Below are 20280 nucleotides of genomic sequence, written 5' to 3'. Positions count from 1 at the left end.
GGGAATGGTTTGGACTTTGCTTTAGCAAAGCGAGAGAAGGGATAACTTATCCAGATATCAAAAACTTATTTCAGGAGTTTTCCAGTCAAGAACTTGAATTGATGAGTTTACCCAATGGACAATATCAAAAAAATATATAAAATTTTAAGAAGGATACTTTATGAGGGGATCTGGCTGAGAGAGCATTGCTGTTAAATGGGATGTAAGCTTCAGGAGAGGACGAGGAAAAGGACTGGAGTCCACCATTTGGGAAACAAGAAACAAAAGTCTGCAACACTGCCATAATGGAGCTGGCAGAGCAGCTTTCTTGGGACGGAGGAGGGAAACTGAGTTAACTCAATGCCTGGGTCTCTGGGTATCTCCCAGTTGAAAGATGATATGTATGTGTGCCCAAACATGCACGTATGAAAAACTGACTTAGGGATTGCCAATTGATTGGTCCTGGGGTAGGAAAACTTCTGGGTCAGCTAGCTGGGGCCCCAAAGGCTTCACCTGAGCCAGAATGTCCCGGATGGAGCGGCAGGGGACCCTTCCAGGGCTTCTGGGACCACAGAGCCTGGCTCCAGCAGAAAGATCGGGCTGAGGCGAGCCATCGGGACCCCCACTCAAGGTTGAGGAGGAAACCGAAATGCAAGGGTGACCAGAGGAGCTGGACTTGCTGCTGCAGGGTTGAAGGATGATCTTGCCACCTGATAAGGAGTTGGAGCTGCCCTGGATGGGGCCTGTGCCTGGTGGGGAGCAGGGCCCCTGAGAAAGTCCACTGCAGGGGTGATAGGATGAACCAGAACTGCTAGAACTGATGTGTACTATGGAACTGGATGAGGAACAGGGCCCCTTCGAACCTGTGGAGCCACTTCTACAGGGCTGGACTCCACCGGTACCCACAGGCTGGAACGCCATGGCCGAGGAAGGGCCTGACTGGTAGATGTTAGAACTAGAAGAGCTGTGGCTGGGGATGATGGGGTTGCTGGAGAAGTATTTGCCCTCTGAGATGGGGGCCCCAGCCGCAAAGGAGGGGACCCCTGGGGAGCCCTTGACGGGGTTATCTTTGGTGAAGTAACCCACAGGGTAGATTTTCCCTCCGCTGTAGGTCATACCTGGGACGAGATAACTGTTGGAAGAGCCTCCTACAACCTCATAGCCACCATAGGACTGTTGGACGGAGGTGATGGGAGGGCAGGGCTTCCCTGCCAGGCCTCCATTGCTACAGGGCATGCCTTGAACCCCTCCGGGCCCACCCGAGCCATGCTGCTCTACCACCACGATCACGGGCTTCTGTCCCCCTGACACAGAGTGGGAGCTGGAGATGTAGGGGCCAGAGTGGGACACAACAGGGCCCCCACTGCAGGGAGAGTCAGGGACATTTGAGCTACAGGGCCGCAGGTTGGAGCTGCTGCTTTGGAAACTGCTGCTAGACATGCTGGAGCTTTGGGAAGAGGCGGAGCCTCCTCCATACTGGAAAGAGCCTGATAATGAGCGGGAGGAATCATCGATGGGAAGAGCAGAGCCATCCCCTCGTCCTCTGCTGCCTCCTGACTGAGAGCTGCTAGAAGAGCTTTGGAGGCTGGAACCCGATCCAGAGGAGTAACTGATCTGGGTATAGCTTGTTCCCGGCTTAAATACTGAAGATCCCGAAGAACTGCCATGGATGACACTGGAGCCACTGGAGCCACTGCTGGAGATGCTAGAGCCACCAGAGCCACCACTGGAGATGCTGGAGCCACTGCTGATGCCACTGCTGGAGCCACTGGAACTGGAACTGAAGCTGCTGGAGCTACCGTGGCTACTGAAACTGTGTGAGCCACCCTTTCCAGTGAGACAAGGGTCGTTGGGAGAAGTGATCCGGGTGGGGTCCTTACAGGGATCTGAGAAGGGCCCGATGCTCTTAGCCAAGGTCCCTAGGGAGGAAAGAAGTGGTTAGTATCAGAAAAAGGTGTGGCTTCCTATCTCACCTTTCAACTCCAGGCTAATCAGTCATCTGTTACTCCTGTTTCTCCTGAGAGGAGCCTAGGAGAATTTGGAGGTAGGAAAAGGAAGGTAAACTGGCTACTGTCTCCAAACGATTTGGGGATAGCAAAGTAAAGGCAGTTACATTGTTCCAGGAGTAGAGAATTGATGGGGAGGAGATCAAACATTCACCCAGAAAAAATAGACAGTGAACCCCCCAAAAGGGGAGGCATTGAAGGAGCAAGCTACAAGTGATAGAGAATGGGGGATAAATAGGCCCAGAAACAAACAGGTTTAAAAGAAGACAGAGTGAAGAGACTGAAACTGAGATGTAGAGAAATCTCAAGGAGAAAAAAACCCTGGGCCAGACTATGAGATGAAATAATAATTTTTTTAAAAAGGGAAAACAATGTAGAGACAATAAATGAAGAAATGAAGGAAGAAGAGGAAAAGGAAGAGGAAGAAGAAAAGAGATTCTTGGACAGAAGACCTTTGTGCCAGATGCCACAGTGGCTCATCCCTATAATCCTCGCTACTCAGGAGGCTGAGATTTGAGCAGTTTGAAGCCAAATCAGGCAGAAAAGTTCATGAGACTTTTATCTCTAATAAGCTATTGAAAAAGCCAGAAATAGAGCTGTAGCAAAAGTGGTAGAGCTCCTGCCTTGAGCAAAACAAAATCAGGAACAGTGCCCAGGCTTTGAGTTTAAGCCCCAGCACCAGTACAAACAAAATGGGGTGGGGGAGAGAACAGAGAGAGAGAAAGAGAGAGAGGGACTTGTGTCACAGGTACTTGAAGGATAACATCCAGTTATCCACTCCCTCACAGGGGTCCAGGCTGGATAACGTATGGAAATGCTGCTTCCGGGCTCAGTTTGGGCTATGCCAGTAAAGCTGGGTGGGGGCCAGGATGTGGGGGCATTTAGCTGTTGCTTCAGAACCTGCTGGTACCAGTGGGACAGGACACCCCACCCTGAGCCAGCCCTGCTCTCCCTGGTCCAGCTCAGGAACAGAGCACAAAACCCTCCCCTGAGGCACGTGACCATTATCTGCTTCCCTCTGCCTCCACCTACTCACCACACACGTAGGCCTGCCACCTCCCCTCCACCCTGCATCTGACCCCCACTCCCTTTTCCTCTGTCAAAGGGACCCTCTTCTTTCCATAACCGACTCTACTCGGAGTCCCAAGTTCTTCTTCCCCTAGCCTGCCATGGCTCTTTGACCCAAATGTTCCCTTCCCACACCTAGCAAATTTCTAAGCTTCTCTGAGCTTTCATTTCTGTATTCAGAGAGGCTCAATCTGTCCTGCCTTCCTTAGAGCGTTACTACAAAGACCGAGTGAGATCATCAACCCATTAAGAAGCTTCCAAAAGCATAAAGCATTAGACACTGTGATGCATTATTCACATTCATCCTCCGGTCTTCCACCAACAACCAGGCCTCTATCATGGCTGAACTCGAAAAGAAATCTCAATCACTGCACTTGCATGTCTCTGCAGGTGGTCAACAGAGCCACCCCGTCTATGTTTTCAATTCCTTAGTGGTGATTTCAAGCCAATTTACCTCTGAACCCCAGTGTCCTCATCTGTACAATGAGAATAGCAAACCTTCCCTCATTCTATGCTTGCAATGGTCAAAACTGCTGATATATTGAAGTGGTGAGAACCCTGTCCAGCACAATTATTATCCGGTCAGTAGCAGTTAGTATTACTATAAAATATCCAATCGCCATCCTCTAGCACTTTTGCAACAACAACAAAAAAAAAAACATTGCTAGAATCCTCTAGAACTTCCAAAGCACAGGGCATATGCATCATTTAATTTGAGACAGAGACTAGAGCTGAGGGTAAATGTTATTAACCCCCTTTAATTAAGCTCAGAAAGTTTAAGGACTAAAAGTGTAGCTCAATGGGGGAAATTATTATTATTATTATTATTATTATTATTATTATAGCTTAAGTCATTTGCCCAAAGTGATAAGGCAGTAAAGCTAAGTCCCTCCTACCCCAACTCCAAGATTAGGTTCTAGAGCCCCTGCTCTTCCTTCTTGGTGAGTCCTCCCCTGGACTGTCCCCCAGGCCCTGGATCCCTGTAGTGTCCCCTGACCTGGCGTCTGCATCTCTCCCCCACCTGCTCCCGCCTGAGGGCCCCCAGCCTCCTACCTGGCAAGAGGAGACCGGCCAGCAGCAATGCCATCATCCCGCGCCCTCCCACACGCCCCATCCAGGGTGCCTGAGAGGAGCCCATCGTGGACCGTGTGGCCTTCTGACTGACAGCAGCTGGTGGACACCACAGCCTTTATGCCAGGGCTGGACATTCCCTGGGTAGGAGTCACTGAGGGGAGGGAGGAGGGGCAGAGGGGGTGGGTGCCTGGGGGAAGTTGGTGTGGCCAGAGGAGCTGAAGCAATCAGCTGTCATATCTGCCTACTCAGCAGCAGAAATGGCTGCAGTTGGTGTGGGGGACCCATAGCCACAGGACCTTACATTCTGTCTTGGCTGGCCTCCCTTCACTTCTCATTGCCTAACCTGGAACCAGGTCCACTGCCCCAGGGCCACCCCCTCAGGGCGGCCACTCTCACCCTACAACCCAGATGCCCGACTTCTCTCCTTCCTGCTCCCCTGAGGGTTGGTCTGTCCCATCCTCTTACCCTCCCTCAATGAGAAGACCTTTCCTTCCCACACTCAGGGCCCTGCGCCTGCTCCTGTCCCCTCCACACCCCCCTCGCCCCATCGGGGTTCCCACTGAGGTCCGGATCTGTCCATTTCCTTAACATCCCAAACCCTTACCCTCCACTTTCCCCCTTCAACTATAAACATCTGCCCCTGCTTCCGTCTCCTTTGTCACTGCCCAAGCAACAGCTTATTTCACTCCTAGTGCCAGGCCCGACCATGCACAAATCTTTGCCCTCTCAGAAATTAGGCATCCGTATTCTGCAATTTAGCTCTCGCAGGGTTCCCTTGTGGAGTGCTCCCCAGACAGACAGCATGAGGGGCACTGGCTATCAACGTTTAGCCTGAGGAGAGGCCTGGACTGGGGGACCCCTGTCATCGCTGGGTCTAAGTTACTCACAGGCCACTCACAACCCCTCCTTCGTGGCTGTGACCCAGACTCAGGAGGGTGAGCAAGAGGCTAATGAGGTTAATTGGAAAGGTGGGGGCCCTGCAGCCATTAGCTGGCTCTCTGGCCTGGATGGGCCAACAGGAAGCAGCAATGGCTCATGCTTGCTAGAATAAAAGAGGGCTGGAAAGACCACTGGGTCGCTGAAGCATCAGGATAGATAGCCAGAACTCTGGGATCTGCCAAGAGGGTGGTGGTGCTTCCTCTATGAGGAGTCCCTCCTCCTTCTCTGGCTGGCTCCACCCCAGCTGATTGCTCACTGGTATTGGGCAGAGTATCAGTATCGGAGGGAGAGGCCCCAGGAATCTTTCCTCAGACAGCTGCCTGCCCAGTGGGGGCCTTCCTCTCCTCACCCAAACTCTTTTGCAGAACTTCCCATTCCTCACCAAGGCATTTCTGTCCCTGGAGCCCTTGGAGTCATCTCTCCCTTTCTCTCTACCTTCCCACCTGCCCTGAACTCAGTCCGATACTGTAGCCACCATCCACACAAGTCTACAAGCCTTTAAAAGAAGCCAGTAATGGGGCCAGGAGTGTGGCCTAGTGGTAAAGTGCATACGCAAAATTCTGGGTTTGATTCCTTGGTACAATAAACACAAAAGAAAAAAAAAGTTCAAACCCCAGACTGACAAAAATTAATTAATTAAAAAAAAAAAGGGATGGGTGGGAGTTTGCCCTAGTGGTAGAATGCTTGCATGAAGCATGAAGCATGAAGACCGGGGTTCGATTCCTCCATACAACATACATGGAAAAAACTGGAAGTGGGGCCGTCAAGTGGTAGAGTGCTAGCCTTGAGAAAGACCAAAGACAGTGGTCAGGCCCTGAGCTCAAGCCCAGGACTGGAAAAAAACCAAACAAACCGCCAATAAAGCTAGGGGCTAGCGGCTCATACCTGTACTCCTAACTACTCAAGAGGCTGAGATCTGAGAATCTCCGTTCAAAGCCAGCCCAGACAAGAAAGCCTATGAAATGCTTATCTCCATTGACCACAGAAAACTAAGAGCAGTGCTGTAGCTCAAAGTGGTAGAATGCAAGCTTTGAGAAGAAAAGCTCAGGAATAGCAACCAGGCCCTGAGTTCAAGCCCCATGATTGAAGAAATAAAAAAAGCTAATATAATCCACAACAGAATGTGTGTGTGTGTGTGTGTGTGTGTGTGTGTGTGTGTGTGTGTGTGTGTAGCTTTAATTAATTTAAATGTAACTAGTCAAATAAAACTTCCGGGCTACCACCTCATCTAGACTTTAACTTCCTGCTGGTACCTAGAAGGGGAGCCAGAAGACAAGGAGACAGGCCAAGGGATGGTGCAGAGGCCAGGTGATGTTGTCAGCAGCTCTTGAAGAGGGTGGGCGGATAAGGGGGGAGATGGAGGGGGAGATAAACAAAAACCTTGCCTTGAGATTCAGGTGTCATGGGCTAAATCCCCACGAATCCTCTGGTTTCAAGCAACTCATCCAACCTTTCTAAACTCCATTTTCCTCATCTGAAAAGTGGGAGTATTGTGAGCAAGACTTACCTTGGAAAGTTATTGTAAATACTAAGCAGAAATTTACCAGAAAGAGTAAATGGATGAGAGTATGTGCAGCCCTACCCCCACCCCATTTGACAAGCAGAGCCCCACAGCGCCTGTCTAAATCCTGCCTTTGGGACAAACACATAAGATGATTTACCACAGACCCCCCTGGAAGAATCTGCTCTACCTCTCATATGGAGCCGAAGGTATAAATCTGAGACAGAATTCTAGGTGTGATTGGTGGCTATACCTATCATGTTAGCTACTCAGGAGGCTGAGATCTGAGGATCCTGGTTCAAAGCCAGCCTGGCCAGGAAAATCAGTGAGGCTCTAATCTCCAATGAACCCCCAAATAACCAGAAGTGGAGCTGTGGCTCAAGTGGTAGAGTAGTAGCCTTGAAAACAGCCTGGGACAGCCCCTAAGCCCTGAGCTCAAGCCCTCAGGACCAGCACAAAAAAATAAATAACGTAAATCAGAGACAAGGATGCATTGTAAAGTTATGTCAGTGCCTCCCCATGCCCCTCCCCTAGACTCTCCGGCCCCATCTAGGATGGGGAGAAAGAGAGGGTGCTAGGGTAGGAGAGGAGTGGCCAAGAGAAGAAATGGGGAAAGGAGCCTTGTGATCTGGGGTGTGCTGGGAAGTCCCTCGGTTGTGGGGAGGAGTTGGGAGAACTTGGGAACTGTGAGTGATTCTTCTTGGATCCTGGCTTCCTCAGCCAGAGGTGGCAACATTTGTCTTGTTTTCTGCTTTGCATTCCTCCTGGCTGCTGTCAGACCCTGGCCAGGTCTGCCAGGCTGGAGGAGGCACAGTCTCTCTCGGCCTCTCGCCAACTCTCCAGCCACCTACACATTCACATTCCTCCACTGGGCTGCTCTTGTCCTGTCTGCAATATTCACCCCCTTTCCCATCCTGCCAGCGTGGACTGTGCCAGTCCTCCACTGCCCTGCCCACATCCCAGCACTGAGAACATCCATCTGATCTCCTCATTCTTACTGAAATCCTGTGTGCTTTGCTGTGTGGTGCCCCATACTTTTTCTGGCCCATACCTGCTCTGCTGTTTCAGTCACTGCAGCCAACCGAAGTCCCAACAGAAACAATTCAAGCCAAGTGCTGGTGGCTCATCCCTGCAATCCTAGCTAATCAAGAGGCTGAAATCTGAGAATCAAGGGTCAAAAGTATTCCGGGGGACCAGGCGTTTGGCCTAGTCGTAGAGTGCTTGCCTAGCATGCACAAAGAGCCAGGTTCGATTCCTCGGTATCACAAACATAGAAAAGCCAGAAGTGGTGCTGTGATTCAACTGGAAGAGCATTAGCCTTGAGGAAAGCCCAAGGAACAGCACCCAGGCCTGGAGTTCAAGTCCCAGCACACACACAAAATAAGCACACAGCAGTCTATTGTCTCAATTTTCTCTGCCCCTCAGCACAGAAGTTCTAGAACAAACTTTTCCTGGAGTGGGCCTTGATATCTCTGGAGCTTAGGTGAGGAGAAGAAAATGGAGTGAACAAAGAGTTCAAGCAAGAATGTCGGACAGAGGCCACCCAGAGCTATTCTAAGGTCTAGACTCTCTGGATTCCTTCCAGCATCCTCTCCTCTTTCTCCTGGGTTCCGGTAGATGACTTTGTGCTATCGTCCCAGCTCCTTCGCCATCTGTCTGCCCCCGTGGATTCATCTCTGGTCACAGCAGCCTCCTCTCCCTGGAGGAGACTGACATTCCTGTCCTACTCCCACTAACCAGAATCCTCTGAGTTGTTTTTTCCTGTAGAGAGGACAGCTGGCTCTGAGTCATCCATACTGTCTTCACCTGGTCCCTCTCAGGACCAAGAAGGCAGGAGAGGAGCTTGTCTGCATGTGGAGTTCCTACCTATCTGAAGCGAAATGTCCCCCTCAGTCCTCACCGCTAACTTCCCAGCCTTAATCCTGGGAGTGCCTTATCTGCTCCTGCTGTTTCTTCCCCGTGCCCAGTCCAGACTCCTTTATTCTCTTCCCAGATCGACACTGCAGGACATAATCTAATCTAAGCTTTTCATCCTTGTTCTGGGTTTTTTTTGTTGTTTTGTTTTGTTTTATCGGTGGGGCTGGAACTCTGGGCCCAGGCGCTGTCCTTGAGCTGTTTTTCCTCAAGGCTCTGCCACTTGGAGCCACAGAGCCACTTCTGGTTTTCTGGTGGTTCATTCGAGATGAATCTCATGGACTTTCCTGTCCAGGCTGGCTTTGAACCTCCATCCTCAGTTCTCATCCTCCTGAGCGGCTAGGATTACAGATGTGAGCCACCAGTGCCCAGTTTAATTTAAGCTTTAAAATGTGGCAGAATCGGGGCCGGGAGTTTGGCCTAGTGGTTAAAGTGCTTGCCTTGCATGCATGAAGACCCGGGTTCGATTCCTTGGTACCACATACATAGAAAAAAAAAAGCCGGAAGTAGTGCTCAAGCCCAGGACTGGCAAAAAAAAAAAAAGTCAAAATGTGGCAGAATTCATTTCCCCTGGCCTTGGACTCCATGACAGTATCACTCACGGAGAAATCTGTGCATGCCTCCACTTTCTACCTCTTTCAGAAGACCATCTCTTTTCTGGCACCCACAACCTTCTCCCCTTCCAACCATACCTACCATAGGCAAAGTCCCCACAGATTGTGGAGTTTGCATGGCATGGTCGTGGCGCCAAGGTCACAGCCAGGCCTGGCTTTCTGGTGTGCTCAGTGTTGGGGAGCAGGGAGCAGACACGTGCACTTGGCTCTGACACAGAGCCACTCACTGGCTGTCCCACCCCCATTCCTCATGGGTGACTAACTCTCCAACTCTTCTCTCTACTGGATTATCATTCTTTCTTTTCACCTTTCCGAACTTCCATTAACAAAGTGTCTGCCATGACAGAGGATGGGGTTTCCCCATTATTGGGGGATGGAGGAAGTCATTTTCTATGCCTTAGGGGTTCTGGCAGGTACACCCTCTCAGCATAACATGTTACCCCTGGCTGAGAATCACTGAGAATCAAGCCTGGCGCTGGTGGCTCATGCCTGTAGTCCTAGCTACTCAGCAAGACGAGATCTGAGGATCATGGTTCGAATCTAGCCTGAGCAGAAAAGTCTGTGAGACCCCTTACTTCCATATATATATATATATCCAGGGGCTGGGAATGTGGTCTAGTGGTAGAGTGCTTGCCTAGCATGCACAAAGCCCAGGGTTTGATTTCTCAGTATCACATAAACAAAAGGCTAGAAGTGGCACTGTGGGTCAAGTAGTAGAGCACAAGTCTTGAGCAAAAAAGCTCCAGGGCAATGTCTATGCCCTGAGTTCAAGCCCAAGGATTGGCACAAAAACAAAACAAAGCAAAAAGTCACTGCTCTGGTGTATAGTCAATCTACCCTGCCCTTCTCTCTCAGACTACTCACAGTATGGGACTGTCTCAGCTCTACCTCTTGCTTCCTGCTTCCCAGCTCAGCTCCATTTCATCACTCTCTACAGAACCACCCTCCTGAGCTTAGCTTGGTCAGCCTCTACTTATTATACCGCCTATATCCTGTCCTTGTAGCAGTCCCCTCCCCTTCCAGGGGACCTAGGCTCCACAGCCAGCCCATGAAAATGAAGACTGGGGTCAGACAGAGCCAGATGCATCTTCCAGCTTGAATCCTGAAAGGGGAAACATTGAAATGTGGGGGCTCTGCACATCAGGCTACCTGCACCCCCTTATTCCTGTCCTTTTTCCCCAAAGGCAAGCAGGAAGTATCTGAGGGACAGTCATTTCCCTGAGCCCAAAGACTCCATGGCCCTGCCTAAGTGACATCTAATTTGGCCACCACCCCTCCTGCCCTGAGAACAGGTGCAGATAAAGGCTGAGATTAGCTCTCCGAGTAACCAAATATTTTGCCCTTCTCAGTGCTGTGGAGCAAGCCCTGGAGAAACCAGCCCAGACCATCTGCTCATTACGCATGCCTATTAAATAGTCATTCTCCCCACTGTGGCCATTAATACTTTTTATTGTTCATCCAGAATTAGAAACGGGTTCTCTCCCCAGCAAGAAGAAACATGGAGGAGAGGCCAGAGGGAGGGTCAGGGCCCCAGTTCCTGTGGATGGGAATCCCTGGGAACCCACCTTCTCTCCTGGACTCTGGCCTGAAGGTCTTCATAGGCAGATAGCTTCTCCAGTTCTCCAACTGTCTTCCTGGCTCCTGATACATTGCCAAATACAAGATGGCCAGTAAGCATAGACGCCTGATGGAGCAGCGTGGCCCCAAGCCTGCACCATATCCAGCACAGAATGCCTCTAATTCCAGAACAATGAGTAACAGCCTTCAGCCCATTGCAGCCATCCACACGTGTGGAGGCTATCTTCTTAATGACTCCAGAAAATAGAGTTATATTTATCCTGTGGAGTTGGCAAACCCAAACTCGAAAGGTTAGCACAAAGTCAGGCATCAGTGGCTCACACAAATAATCCTAGCTACTCAAAAGGCTGAGATCTGAGGATCAAGGTTCAAAGGCAACCCAGGCAGGAAAACTGGTGAGACTCTTATTTCCAATGGATCACCAAATAGTTGGAAATGGAACATCAGTCTTGAACATTAAAATTAACATCAACATTAAAAAGAAAAAAGAAAAAGTTTGGTACAATGGCTGCTACCAGTAGCTGGAGACTTCGGAATCCTTAGCAATATTCTACATTCCACACTAAGCATGGCTTGTCTTGCTCTCTTACTTTTTGCCACTTGTCCTTTCTGATAGGTCTTCCATGACTCTCACCCCAACTTTTGCTCAAAGTTAGTGTTATCAGATGTGCTAATGCTATCAGAGCCTCAGTTCCATTTCCAGCTTTTGTGGGTAGTTCATTGGAGATAAGAGTCTCATGGATTTGCCAGCCTGGGCTGGCTTAGAACCATGGTTCTCAGATCCCAGTTTCCTGAACAGCTAAGATTACAGGCATGAGCCACTGACACCTAATGAATTTCTACTTGAAAATGTGTCCCAGCTCCCGGTAGCCTTGAGCTGAACAGCTCAGGGACAATGTCCAGGCCCAGAGTTCAAGCCCCAGGACCCAGCACACACACACACACACACACACACACACACACACACACACACACACACACACACACACACACGTCCCAGCCCCTCCTCATGTATCCTTGCTCTCTTTCTCCCTCCTATGGGTTACTGAGCTTCATAGTACCGATCACTACATGCTATCCTATTTCACATGTGCATCTATCCAGCATTTACTCTCCCTCCCCCCTGAAAGAATGATAGCAGCATGGCTCAAGCAGTAGAGCTCTTGCCTAGCAAGTTCAAAGTTCTGAGTTCAAATCCCAATAATGAAAAAAGCCAACCAATAATAATAATATAATAATAATAGATTAAAAATACTGGTTGTTGGACTACTGGCCAAGCAGTATCAGAATTTTCCTTAAGGCACAATGCATACTGTGCCTCAACCTCACATGCTTGGCTTTACTTCACAGTCCGCTTGATCATCCAGAGGATTCTGAGTATGTTGCCAGTGGCCCAGTGAATACATGCTGTTGGTGAAACAGAAATACTCCCACAGGTGCCTCTAGGCTGCCTTCTAGTAGCAGAATGACCGCCCCCCCGCCCCGCTCCACACACACACACACATGAAACTAGGCACAGCATGGCCTAGGAGATGCTAGGGATATTAAAGAAATCCAGGTGGCTGCGAGTTTGGCCTAGTGGTAGAGTGCTTGCCTAGCATGCATGAAGACCGGGTTCAATTCCTTGGTACCACATACATGGAAAAAAGCTGGAATTGGTAGAGCTCTAGCCTTGAGAAAGCCCAAGGACAGTGCTCAGGCCCTGAGTTCAAGCCACAGGACTGGCAAAAAAGAAAAAGAAAAAGAAAGCCAGGAGCCACCACCTATAATCCTAGGTATGAAGGAGGCTGCAGTCTGAGGATCAACATTCAAAGCCAGGGATGGGAGTGTGGTCTAGGGGTAGAGTGCTTGCCTAGCATGCATGAAGCCCTAGGTTCAATTCCTCCGTCTCTGTACCACATACACAGAAAAGCTGGAAGTGGTGCTGTGGCTCAAGTGGTAGAGCTCTAGCCTCGAGAAAGCCCAAGGACAGTGCCCAGGCCCTGCGTTCAAGCCCCAGGACTGGCCAAAAAAAAAAAAAAAAAAAAAGATTCAAAGCCAGACCAACCAGACAAGTCTGAGAGATTCTCAGTCAGCAAAAAGCCAGAACTTGAGGCATGACTCAAGTTGCAGGATACCAACCATAATATGTAGGATACCAACCATAGTTCCAGGCAACTAGTAGGCATTGAATGAAAAATTAGGAACTGGTGCTGTAATTCACACCAGTAGTCCTAGCAACTCACTCAGGAGATTGAAGTTCGAAAATCCTTTGGGCCTGGAATTTCAAGACAAACCTGGGCAATACAACGAAAGCACCCTATCATAAAGAATAATAATGACATAACAAGAACAACAATAATAATAGTAATGGAAACTGAGATCTAGTCCAACAGCAAAGCACTCACCTAGCAAGCACGAGGTCCTGGGTTCTATCCCTACAATCACAAAAAGAGATTAGAAAGAAAATATACATAAACAGTAAAAGAGCCTAAGCTTATATCAAGGCTAGTCTTTTTTTTTTTTTTTTTGCCAGTCCTGGGGCTTGAACTCAGGGCCTGGGCTTTTCTCAAGGTTAGAGCTCTACCACTTGAGCCACAGCACCACTTCTGGCTATTTTCTGTATATGTGGTACCGAGGAATCGAACCCGGATCTTTGTGCATGCTAGGCAAGCACTCTACCACTAGGCCAAACTGCTGGCCCCTGCAAGTCTTCTTTGACCAAATGAATTTGAACATGAGATTGGCAACAGGGTTGAGACTTCCTTCCTAGGCTCCTACCTCAGGTGTGCTGTCTCTAATTGACCTTGTATTACATCTCATTGCCATGACTGGTGTGTTTGTCTCTTCCCTAGACCCAGAGCTCCTTGAGGGTAGGGAGGACTGAAACTATTGTCTGGAATTGCCTCTGTCAACCCAGCACCCCACACAACAGAAGCTCAATAAATGCTAGATGTGTGGGCACACAGGAACGAATGAGTGGTTTGGAGTTTCTCTGCCTAGAGATCTTCAAAGCAGAGCCGACAAGCATCTTCTCTGCCCTATCCACAGCCAGCATGTGCCTGCCCAAAGGCTGAGGGCTGAGCCCATGCTTCTGTAATTAGATGGTACCACGAAACCAGTTCTAGGATCTTTTCTTTCCTTGGCCAACCTTTTATTGACCATCTGCCACATCTGAAGCACTGGGCTATTGTCCTTTGCATCTGGGATCCTATTCTACTCTTTCATTCCATGACGGACTCCATGTTGACATAAGATGGCGTGCAGGGCCTCTTTCACTCCAAGGCCAGGTTAACCAAGGCAGATAGAGAGGAGTGACCATTGTCTAAACTGAATAGACACACTGGCACAATGCGCTCCCTGTGTTAGTACGTCACGCCATCCAGTCTCATTCCAGCTCCTCCCTAGCTAATAAAACATGGCATGTTTTAGTGCCCAAACCCATGGCCTATTAATAGATATGAAAATCTCCAATGACCTCATGCTTCCTCCCTCTCTCTCTCTCTCTCTCTCCCACTCATCCACCTGTTCAATTGAACTGGTTTGGATCCAGACATTCCCGTACCTAGCTTGGACATGTCTTGGGCAGGTGAGTTATTACCTCTCTAGGAGCTCAGAGTAGTTTACTCTGTGTGTGTGTGTGTGTGTGTGTGTGTGTGTGTGTGTGTGTGTGTGTTATTTCCTTCTTCCCTTCTTCCTTCCCTTTCGTTTCATTCTTTCTTCCCTTCCTTCTTTGCTTCCCTCCCTTTTTCTCTTTCTTTGCTTCCTTCTCTCCTTTCCTTCCCCTCTTTCTTCTCTGGAAACAGTTTCACTATATTGTCCATGCTGGCCTCCAATGGACAACCCTCCTGTCTCAGCCTCCACGATGGCTGGATTACTGCATGTACTACCATGACTGGTTTTGAGGTAGTTTCCTATTCTGAAAAGTGGAACTAAGAACCTGTTGTATTGAATGAACATCTAGGAGAGTACTAGGAGAGAAGAGATACAAAGATGGACGATGCCCCAGACTTGCTTTCAGGACACAGATACTTTATTTTATTTTATTTTTGCCAGTCCTGGGCTTGAGCTCAGGGCCTGAGCACTGTCCTTGGACTTTCTGAAGGCTAGAGCTCTACCACTTGAGCCTCTGCACCATTTCTGGCTTTTTTCTATGTATGTGGAACTGAGGAATCGAACCCGGGTCTTCGTGCATGCTAGGCAAGCACTCTACCCCTAGGCCAAACACCTGGCCCCAGGACACAGATACTTTATAAGGACAGAAAAGCATGGAGGCCAACATAAAGCTTGGCATTGTGACTCACATCTGTACACAATAAAGAAAGGAAACATATATTTATACCACATATACAGAAAAAACCACAAGTGGTATTGTGGCTCAAGCACAAGAAAGTGGAGCCGTGGCACTATCCTTGAGCAGAAGGGAAAGTGAGACCTAGAAGAAAGGGACTGAGCAGTGGGTGGACCAAGCAGTCTCGTGGAGGCCAGCTTCCAGGCAGAGGCTTCAAGTATGAATGCTCGCACATCTGCCGGTCATTGGACAAGGCCTAAAGGTGGGATGGGGTGGGGGAAGGTGTGAGGATGTGGGAGAGAAAAACTTCAGGGAATTCCAAACTCAGCAGCAGAGTAGGAGCAAGAATGGGGGATCCCTCAGGGAGTGTACTACACACTTGGCTGTCAGTAAGCATAAAAAGGTGTAACGGTTGCCGGTTGCTATTGGCTCACACCTGTAATCCTAGCTACTCAGGAGGCGGAGATCTGAGAATCATGTTCAAAGCCAGCCTGGGCACCAAAGTCGTGAGACTGTTGCCTCCATTTAAACACCAGAAAACCGGAAGTGGCATCATGGCTAAAGTGATAGGGCAGGTAACCTTGAGCAAAAGAGCTCAGGGACAGTGCCCAGGCCCTGAGTTCAAGTCCCATGACTGACCAAAAAAAAAAAATGTGTAAAGGTTAGGGAGAAAATATTCACAACCCAGTCCCCAGGGTGGCCTGTGAGAAGACTGCCAGGAATTCACCATGGCTCTGAAGTGGTGCAGGGCTCGGGGTAGGCACAGACAGTGAGTGTATATGAAGAAGCCTCCCAGAGAAGCAGCTGGCCGAGGGAGTCAGGCCAGGCCAGGAAGAGTGCCTACAAAGGCAGAGGCCCTGAGGGGCCCTGCGCACATGTGCTCTTGGGCGTGTCTGCTTTGGTAACCGGCAGGGGGCTGAGTGACTGGGCACCAGGAGCTGAGCTCTTGCGTTGTGTGTGAGTGGCATAGCCTATCACAGCCCGTCCTTTCTCCAGGTCCTTTGGCACCCTCCTCCCCAAGCCCTCCTCTGTGATCCAGTCATAGTGACTCTCCCCTGAACCTCATGGCATTGACTTCAAGGCCATGACTTTGGTGCTTCTTCATATAATTCTTTAGTCGTTCAGCCTTACTGTCCATGAAGATATTTAACCTTGCGTGTAAATCTTAACTCTCCTGATTTCATTTATCAACTTTCTGCCAGAGGAAATGGAATTTTTTTATTCTTTATATATTCACTATGACTTCTGGCATTGGTGGACGTAAAGCTATTAATAAGTGAATGAATGAATGAATGAATGAATGAATATGTGGATCTTATCTGTTTTAGGACCTATTAACTCTTACCCCTAATAATAATCTGGAGACCCCAAGTGTAAATAGTTATTCTATCCTGGATTAATATAGCAATTGGGGGGGTAGTATTAGGGGTTGAACACTGCCCAGAGCTTTCTAGCCAGGTGCATACCATTTAAGCCATATCTCCAGCCTCATAATACAATTGCTATAAGATAAAATTAATCGGGCCGGGAGTTTGGCCTAGTGGTTAAAGTGCTTGCCTAGCATGCATGAAGACCTGGGTTCGATTCCTCGGTACTACATACATAGAAAAAAGCCGGAAGTGGTGCTGAGGCTCAAGTGGTAGAGCTCTAGCCTTGAGAAAGTCCAAGGCCAGTGTTCAGGCCCTGAGCTCAAGCCCAGGACTGGCAAAAAAAAAAAAAGATAAAATTAATCTAAGCTACAAATATTGTTGGAATGTTTTTATTTTTGCCAGTCCTTTGCCAGGGCCTAGGCACTGTCCCTGAGTCTCTTTTTATTCAAGTCTAGTGCTCTAACACTTCAGCTATTGTGCCACCTCTGGCTTTTTGAGTAGTTTATTGGGGGTAAGAGTCTCATAGTCATTCCTGCCTAGGTTGGCTGTGAACCGTGATCCTCAGATCTCAGCCTCCTGAGTAGCTAGGATGACTAATATGAGCTACTTTCCCCAGAATGAAACACATTTTTTTCTTTTTTTTGCCAGTCCTGGGCTTGAACTCAGGGCCTGAGCACTGTCCTTGGACTTTCTCAAGGCTAGAGCTCTACCACTTGAGCCTCAGCACCACTTCCGGCTTTTTTCTATGTATGTGGTACCAAGGAATCGAACCCGGGTCTTCATGCATGCTAGGCAAGCACTTTAACCAAACTCCCGGCCCCAACGTTTTTTTTTCCTTAGTAAGAATTGGACTAAGAGCCAGGAGTGTAACCTTGTGGTAGAATGCTCGCCTAGCATGCACAAAGCCCTGGGCTCAATTCCTTGATATCATATACACAGAAAAAGCAGAAGTGGTGCTGTGCCTCAAGTGGCAGAGCACTAGCCTTGAGCAGAAAGTGTCCAAGGACAGTGCCCAAGCCCTAAGTTCAAGCCCCACGACTGGCAAAAAAAAAAAAAAAAAAAGGATTGGACTCCTGGACTTCTCTACCACCTGGGCCATACCTGAAGCTCAGAAAATGGCAGATTTATATTAGAATCAGCCTTTGGAAGCTCCACAAAGATCACCCTGGTCAGGCTGAGTGGGCAACCAATTCAGGTGGGTGTACAGATCCATCTGGAAAAGAGTTCCCTTAACCTACCCACACACCTTTGGGAAACATAACAGAGACCAAGAGTATAAGATCAAAAGCCATTAAAGAAAGATCTAATGTATTTTCTCATTCTTCTGTAGAGGTCTCAGAAGTGGAGGAACATGGATCTTCCATGTTCCTTCTCACACACACACACACACACACACACACACACACACACACACACACCCATGTGAATCCTTGTGATCTCTGTTTCATTTCCACCCCTCCTCTGGCTGAGCCCCACAATCCATTAGCATGCCATATAGGCAAGACAGGAACTCAAATTACTTCCAGTTTAGAGCTGTAAGGAGGGCATCTGGCTATTTAAAAACATCAGCACTGACAAAGAAGCAGCCTAGATTCAAAATTAAGAAAACATGGTTTTTATTTTTCTGATTGATGGAAGCACCATCATTGGCAATAGAGAAGTTTCAGCCAATGACCACCAGGTGGCATCAGTGAGCCCAATGTTGCCAGGCCTCCCTGGAGTTCCAACTTGGGGAAAGACAGGGAAGAGGAAGAGGAAGAGGAGGTGGGGAAGAAGCATAGGCGAGGTAGGAGTGTGTGCATTTGTAGTCAGAAAAAAAGAGGAGGGAAGGTTGGAAGACGAAAATGAGTCAAAAGAGGAAGCAACAATATTAAGGACACCATCTGAGTTTGCAATACAGTTGAGGGACTCGAGGAAGGGAATTAGTGGAAACTGGAACAATTTGAAGGGGAGGCAGAAGGTAGCGATGAACTTGGGGGTACTCTGCCTGGAGGCCCTAGTCACCTGGGGGGCGGGGCACCCCTCATTATCTGTATTCTTCCTGGGGTGGGTCGAGGTCAGGCTCCTCCTCAGAGCCGTGGTCCACCTCTGGGGCGGGAGGCCAGGGGTTTTCTGGAGGCTGAGGTCCTGCTGGCCACGGGTCATCAGGCCTAGGAGGTTGAGGAGGTTCCGTGCTGGGGGGCTTGGGGGGCCAGATACCAGCTGGAGGTACATCTATCCAGGGACGGTTAGGGCCTGGAGGTGGGGGATCTTCATAGAGAGGAGGTGCCCCTGGCCAGGGGTCACCAGGGATGGGGGGACCCTGGGGCAATACTGGGGAGCTCTCCTCCTCTGTAGACTCTGTGGGTGTGGCAGGGGGTTGGTCCCCACTACCTGAGATGCCTGTAGAAGAAAAAAACATAAAAGACGGTAAGAGCCAGATCTCCCCCCACCCAAAAGGCAGAGCCTGAGCAGACACCATAAACAACCCTCATGGTGACATCTGTAAACATCTGCCACATACACCCCAGGAACCTTAAGGTGACGTCAGTACCCTGGACCGACCTGAACCATTCCAGTTGACCTATTTTAAGAAGCCTGGAAGCCCACGACATAAGCGCCATCTAAATGTGGCCAGGAGACCCCACCAATACCACACCCCACAAGGCATATCTGCACCCAGCGTGGTCTCTACCTGGGAATGCACACCCCCCTCCACAGCAACTCCCCCATCATTAACTACAGCTCCAATCTACACCAGCCCCACACATACACTGAGATTGCCACTGCACCTGAACCAAGCAAAGCTCTTCCCAGAAGGCCCAGAATCCCCTTCACCCCTGAGCACCCAGTTCCTGCCCTTTCCTTCCTGGTGGTCACCCTAAAAGATGGGTCGTACACCCCTGGCTTCTCCCCAGCTCACCTCCGGCACACAGGCAAAGGACCAAAATCCCTAGCAGCTTCCAGTTCAGCATCATGGATATCCACCAGCCCCCAAAGGTGGGGTGCACTGAGTCTAGGTGCCTGGGAACCCCAAGAGAATTTATAGGGGAGGAGGAAGAGGTGGAAGTCAGTCTGGGAGGAGGGGCCAGACCAGTGACCAAGGAATCCCATCAGAACCTAACTGGTCCAACCTGTTTGGAAGGCCCCAGCTAATGTAATGGCGTCTCTCATTTGAATCCCCCAGCCCTGTACCCAACTGCCAGCTCTCCCCTATCAGTGACCCAGACCCTGAGTCACCCCACCTTTGTTTTTATACCCTATCCACCCACACCCTACAGCAACCAATTCATCTCCATGATCACAGGGACACCCACCTTTCATCCCTCTTACCTACTCAAGCCAAAAAAAAAAAAAATGGGGGCAAACCTTGCGTGGGGAAGCACCATTAATTACAAGGCAGAAGGCAGGACGCCAAAGCTGGTGGGGGGTGCTTCTGAAGCCTTCTGAGCCCCAGCCCCTCTCTCTGATTGTAGGGGTGCCTGGGGGGTAGGGGGAGGAGCCCACTTCTTACTTTGCCTGGCACTTCTACCCCCTTAGGATTGGGCATGCTGCTGGCTGGCACAAGCAGTCTTTGGTCATAAGGGACTCGCAAGCAGTGACACCCAAGGAATTCTACCCAGGAGCCACCCTGGGTGACTGTGGGGAAGGAAGGAGATGAGGATATCTGGGTTTCCTCTTCCTACCCACAGCAGGTTGTACCAGGTCTAGCCCAGAGGCTGGGAAGGAGCCGTCCCACCAGTCACCCACTCATACCCCAGTCCCCCCGCCCTCTCCTGACCCCATTCGCATCTTGGGCTCCATTTCTTTGTTCACCCTTTAAGTCTCAGCACACTGATGGCTTGAGTTCTTCCTAGTAGTCTTTCCCTAGTTCTTCCCGCCCAGCCAGTATCTCTGCAGAGACACTGGCTCCATGGCTCCAGTGGGGACCAAGATCCCTTCCCTCACCACCCCACCTGCAAGCCCCCATTCCCAGCCCAGACCACCA

General features: G+C 49.6%; 2 protein-coding genes across 3 annotated transcripts; both read right to left on the bottom strand.

Annotated features, from left to right (window-relative positions):
* Positions 1 to 417: 417 nt before the first annotated feature.
* Positions 418 to 4191, bottom strand: Cdsn (corneodesmosin). Of its 2 annotated transcripts, XM_090355335.1 has the most exons (3): positions 4107 to 4191; positions 1527 to 1898; positions 418 to 1466 (listed from the first exon to the last, which is right to left on the bottom strand). In XM_090355335.1, the coding sequence occupies exons 1-3, from the start codon at positions 4189 to 4191 to the stop codon at positions 418 to 420; spliced, it is 1506 nt and encodes a 501-aa protein (XP_090211461.1). The 2 variants fall into 2 exon arrangements, with proteins under 2 accessions (XP_090211461.1, XP_090211460.1); XM_090355334.1 differs by having other exon boundaries at positions 418 to 1898.
* Positions 4192 to 17931: 13740 nt separating this feature from the next.
* On the bottom strand, positions 17932 to 19371 carry Psors1c2 (psoriasis susceptibility 1 candidate 2). Its single transcript, XM_090355333.1, has 2 exons — positions 19216 to 19371; positions 17932 to 18695 (listed from the first exon to the last, which is right to left on the bottom strand). Exons 1-2 carry the CDS (start codon positions 19268 to 19270, stop codon positions 18340 to 18342), a joined length of 411 nt encoding a protein of 136 aa, XP_090211459.1. The 5' UTR covers positions 19271 to 19371; the 3' UTR covers positions 17932 to 18339.
* Between the last annotated feature and the right edge of the window lie 909 nt (positions 19372 to 20280).

The sequence above is a fragment of the Megascapheus bottae genome, chromosome 22, assembly GCF_031878675.1.
Source record: "Megascapheus bottae isolate mThoBot1 chromosome 22, mThoBot2.hap1, whole genome shotgun sequence".
Classification (NCBI taxonomy): Eukaryota; Metazoa; Chordata; class Mammalia; order Rodentia; family Geomyidae; genus Megascapheus; species Megascapheus bottae.
This window is presented reverse-complemented; position numbering and strand designations above follow the sequence as displayed.